The sequence below is a fragment of the Lactuca serriola genome, chromosome 1, assembly GCF_051521515.1.
Source record: "Lactuca serriola cultivar US96UC23 chromosome 1, Lser_US96UC23_V15, whole genome shotgun sequence".
In the NCBI taxonomy this organism is placed as follows: domain Eukaryota; kingdom Viridiplantae; phylum Streptophyta; class Magnoliopsida; order Asterales; family Asteraceae; genus Lactuca; species Lactuca serriola.
The window spans coordinates 129697319-129702771 of record NC_136408.1 but is presented as its reverse complement, the minus strand read 5'-3'; the positions used below and the strand labels follow the sequence as shown (position 1 = coordinate 129702771).

Below are 5453 nucleotides of genomic sequence, written 5' to 3'. Positions count from 1 at the left end.
AGCTGTCATATTCCAGTTATAAATTATGTTTAATATATTCCTCAAATGGTACCTCATGTCATGTGTGTGCTGACTTAGAATCTCATCTTAACCTCCTCACACTTTTTGGTTATAACTCCGCGATGGCTTCCACACAATTTTAGCAGCTTACAAGTTCCAACGTTTTTCATTGTTGTATATTAAGCTTTGCAATCTGAATCAGCTTCACAACACCCTTTTTGTTGTTCACCATGTTCACGAAAACTACATAGTCTACAACTTTTGCAGGCAGAAAAAATTGAACAATGTTGGATGCTTATTTGTTTTGCATTGATTTGCTTGTGGATGCTAACTATCTTTATCTTTTTATTTTTGAGGAGTCTGAAGTAGATGTGAGACCAGCTTCAAATCTTTGAAAGCCACCAGCTGCATGGATTGCATGCTCAATCATTTGCAAAAGGTGGCGATGTTTTTTGTATAAGGATAAAGATCACCTTTCCTGTCATATATAAAGTTTTTGCTGGTTTGTTTGTCTTCTCTTGAGAGAGTGACCATCAAAGCAAGTGGAGCCTGTGATGCTGATCAGAGGATTGAAATTACTAAAGGAGGTGATATATAGTTCAGCAGAATTGCTCTATGCGGATCCCACAATGTGAGACTTAGTACATAACGAAGGAAGGTTTTAATATATTGAAATATTGCTAATAAATGGTTCCTTTTACTTCTTTTGCTAGTACAAAAGACAATAAAACTAACATTCTATCCATGGTTATGTGATTTGCTGATAAATGGCTCTTTACTCAAACATAACTTTTGTTTGAAAAAGTTAAATTACAATGGCTTTGCTGAATTGATAAATGAATATGTGATATAGCAGAGTTTTGGGGAAAAAAACAATATCACATGCACTACTACAATGAATGTACTTACACTTCCATACGTATCACTACAAGAAAAGTTAGCATTACCGGCGATGCCTTTAGCGGCGACACCAGGCAATAGCGGCGACATGTAATTGACGCGTTACATGTCGCCGCTATTGTCTGGTGTCGCCGCTAAAGGCGTCGCCGCTAATGCTTTGTTACAGCGATCCACGTCAAACTAACCCCATCCGTCCGATTTCTTTTCAATCCAACGGCTGTAGAGGAAAGCGAAAAGAGGCGCTGACTTTTCCCTCCACTGGTCGCCGCTATTGCCTTAGTGTCGCCGCTATTGCTAATAAATGGTTCCTTTTACTTCTTTTGCTAGTACAAAAGAAAATAAAACTAACATTCTATCCATGGTTATGTGATTTGATGATAAATGGTTCTTTATTCAAACATAACTTTTGTTTGAAAAAGTTAAAATTATAATGGTTTTGCTGAATTGATACATCAATACGTGACATAGCAGAGTTTTGGGAAAAAAAAAACAATATGACATGCACTACTACAACGAATGTACTTACACTTCCATACGTATCACTACAAGAAAAGTTAGCATTACCGGCGACGCCTTTAGCAGCGACACCAGTCAATACCGGCGACATGTAATTGACGCGTTACATGTCGCCGCTAAAGGCGTCGCCATTAATGCTTTGTTACAGCGATCCGCGTCAAACTAACTCCATCCGTCCGATTTCTTTTCAATCCAACGGCTGTAGAGGAAAGCGAAAAGAAGTGCTGACTTTTCCCTCCACTGGTCGCCGCTAATGCGCGTCGCATATATCCCATTCCAGTTTACCTTTCTGCGATTTCTTTTCTCAGTAGTCTTTCTTTTCTCATTTTTCTCTCCTTTCTTTCTTCAATTTCGCTTATTTCTTCCAACTTGGTGGACTAGGAAGTGCCTGTTGGGACCGGTGCTAGCCCTTCCTTCCCCGAAGACCGCTACAGCCCCAAAACCGGCGACCTTGAGCTACATTCCGAAATTGCCCCCAATCAAGGTCGAATTCCTCATCTTTTTTATGATTTTTCTGTTTTGGTGTTAATTTAGATGATAAATTGTGCGTAATTTTCAATTTTGTTGAGTGATGATGTTTGTATTTTGAGATATGAAGCGGTTGTGCATTTTGTCGGATTATTTTGTTGGATTGTATGTATTTTGTTGGATTATATGTTTTTTCAGATTTGTGGGAATTTTATTATGCATTTTGTGTATGTTTTGTAATTTATGTTTAGATTAGATTGGCTTAAAAATGAAATTTGGCATGAATATATATACATTTGTTTGATTGTAATTTATGTTTATACCACATTGCCTTAAAATGAAATTTAGATGTATAAATTCGTATGAAATTGGAATATGCAAATTGGATGTATACATTTGGATTAATTAGGTTATTAATAGCAACTTACTTCTAGTAATGTATTGTATATGGTTTCAAAGTGCTTAATTTTGTTAGTGACTTAATGTTTGACTTTAATTGGATGAAATTGGCTTAATTGTAATTTATGTATACGTTTGGCTTAATTATATGAAATTGGAATGTGCAAATTGGATGTATACATTTGGCTTAATTTAAAAAAAACATTAAAAAAATAATAAAATAATTGTAAAATCAACTTAAAGTAGTTTTAAAATCAAGTTAATGTTAATATTAAAATAAAATAAAATTAGCTTAAAAAATTAAACTAATAACAAAAAAGAAAATATTAAATTAATTAGAAAATAAAATTAATTTACCTTTAGAATAAAATTAAGTTACCTTTAAAAAATCAAATTAAATCAATTATAAAATCAACTTAATAGCAACATACTTTTAGTGACTTAATGTTGGTCATTACAACTTTAGCTTTAATTAGGTTATTAATAGCAAGGTACTTCTAGTAATTTTAATTTAATTATAGAATAAAATTAAATTAATTTTAAAAAAATAATAAATTAATTGTAAAATCGACTTAAAGTAGTTGTAAAATCAAGTTAATGTTAATATTAAAATAAAATAAAATTAGTTTAATAAATGAAACTAATAACAAAAAAGAAAATATTAAATTAATTAGAAAATAAAATTAATTTACCTTTAGAATCAAATTAAGTTACCATTATAAAATCAAATTAAATCAATTATAAAACCAACTTAATAGCAACATACTTTTAGTGACTTAATGTTGATCATTACAACTTTAGCTTTACTTAGGTTGTTAATAGGAACGTACTTCTATTAATTTTAATTTAATTATAGAATAAAATTAAATTAATTTTAAAAAAACATTAAAAAAATAATAAATTAATTGTAAAATCAACTAAAAGTAGTTTTAAAATCAAGTTAATGTTAATATTAAAATAAAATAAAATTAGTTTAATAAATTAAACTAATAACAAAAAAGAAAATATTAAATTAATTAGAAAATCTAATTAATTTACCGTTAGAATCAAATTAAGTTACCTTTATAAAATCAAATTAAATCAATTATAAAACCAACTTAATAACAACATACTTTTAGTGACTTAATGTTGGTCATTACAACTTTGCCTTTAAATTAGGTTATTAATAGCAACGTACTTTAGCTTTAATTAGGTTATCCCGTGTTGGAATACTTTTTGAATCATCAACTTTATGAATACTCTACTTGATTTTTGTTTCCCGAAAAGTAAACCTTAAAAACTAAATTATGTTTCAGTTGCATCATGTCTATTGATAAAAGTTGGACTACTAATCCACATCGTCAATCTCCCGAGTTCCAGCTAGGACTCGACACTTTTGTCGAGAGATCCATGTTACACCTAAATTGTAAAGGTGAAACCAGATGTCCGTGTAAGAAATGTGATAATCATTACTTTATGAATCCAAAAGCAATGAGACGTCATGTTCTTATATATGGTTTCAGTCAATCATACAAAACATGGATATATTACGGTGAATATTTAATCCCTCTAGTTGTAGATGTCGTATCGCCAAGCAACGAGATGGCTAATGTTATTAACGATGTTATGTGGGAGTCGAGAGAAAATGATACAACCCTCGATGAAGGAACCTCGAATGCAGGGGGTAGTGGTGTCGATGATGATTTTGAAGAGTTGTTAGAGGCAGTTGAAACCAAGTTATATCCTGGTTGTACGTTTTCATTCCTTGATATTTTAGCAAAGCTGATGCATATGAAGGTCAACAACAAATGGATTGATAGTTCATTTGATCAACTCCTTGAGTTGTTGCATTCATTCTTTCCACCAGACAACAAGGTTCCCCGTTTATATTATTTAGCAAAAAAGAAACTGAAGAAATTAGGTTTGGGGTACGAGTCAATTCATATGTGCAAAAACGATTGTTTTCTCTTCTGGAAGGAATACAAGTCACTGCAAGTTTGTCTCGTTTGGAAAGAGAGTCGGTGGATTGATAAAAACACCAAGGGTAAGAAAGTGGCTCATAAGGCGTTACGGTACTTTCCAGTGGCCCCTAGACTATGCCGTTTGTATTGTTCACGGTAAACTTCCAAAAATATGATATGGCATAGTACTGGGAGATCAAAAGATGGTGTGATGCGTCATCCCGTTGATGGAGAGTCTTGGCAAAAATTTGATGTAGATTACCCTGACTTCTCGAGTGAACCTCGCAACGTAAGACTAGGACTGGCAGTTGATGGCTTTAATCCATTTGGTAACATGTGTAATCCACATAGTACGTGGCCGATTGTACTCACCACTTACAATCTGCCACCATGGCTTTGTGTCAAAGAGTCATCATTCATGTTGGGCTTGTTAATTCCTGGCCCTAAAGCGCTTGGAAAGGACATAGATGTTTTCCTTAGACCGTTAGTGGAAGAGCTTAAGTTTTTATGGAAATCAGGCGTACGCATTAAAGACGCAGCGACAAACACATTCTTCACGATGAAAGCTATGTTGTTATGGACAATAAACGACTTTCCAACTCATATTAGTTTATCGGGCTGGAGCGGACAAGAGTATAGAGCATGCCTGACTTGCAATGAAGACACTCCTTCGTACCGTGTAGTAAATAAAGTCGTTTATATCGGTTATCCTCAGTTCTTAGATGTTGATGATCCATTAAAGATGAGTTTGAAATTTAATGGGCAACCAGAGACAAGACCCGCTCTGAGAAACTTTAGTAATGAAGACATACAAGAGCAACTAGGTCGTCTAATGCTTCGTAAACCGGGTAAACATCCTAACACTCTCAAAGAAAACATGGATCGGCAAGGATTCGAGTTGAACTGGTCGAAATGTAGCATATTTTTTGAGCTCGAGTATTAGTCTTCTCTGCAGCTAAAGCACAACATTGATTTGATGCATGTCGAGAAAAATGTGGGTGAGAGTCTTTTGGGTACGTCTATGATGAATGATAAGAGTAAATACACATCAAATGCACATGAGGACTTGAAAAATCTAAATATCCGGCGTAATCAATGGTTGCAAAAAAAGGGTAACAAGTTCACTAGACCACATGCAAGCTACTCATTCAAGAAAGCTGACCGCAAAATCTTTTGACAATTTATAAGAGATGTTAAATTTCCTGATGCGTTTGGATCTAACATCAGTAA

General features: G+C 33.6%; 1 protein-coding gene across 1 annotated transcript; it reads left to right on the top strand.

The window, feature by feature from the left end:
• Nucleotides 1–3864: 3864 nt before the first annotated feature.
• LOC145061520 (uncharacterized) lies at nucleotides 3865–5166 on the top strand. Its single transcript, XM_079009027.1, has 2 exons — nucleotides 3865–4334; nucleotides 4410–5166. The coding sequence occupies exons 1-2, from the start codon at nucleotides 3865–3867 to the stop codon at nucleotides 5164–5166; spliced, it is 1227 nt and encodes a 408-aa protein (XP_078865153.1).
• The last annotated feature ends 287 nt before the right edge of the window (nucleotides 5167–5453 follow it).

Excerpts from the sequence above, each read along its gene's own strand:
- LOC145061520 (XM_079009027.1), top strand. The coding sequence starts at position 3,865 with ATGGCTAATGTTATTAACGATGTTATGTGGGAGTCGAGAGAAAATGAT. Across the intron at positions 4,335-4,409 it reads GTGGCTCATAAGGCGTTACG|TACTGGGAGATCAAAAGATG; the intron begins GTACTTTCCAGT and ends GATATGGCATAG.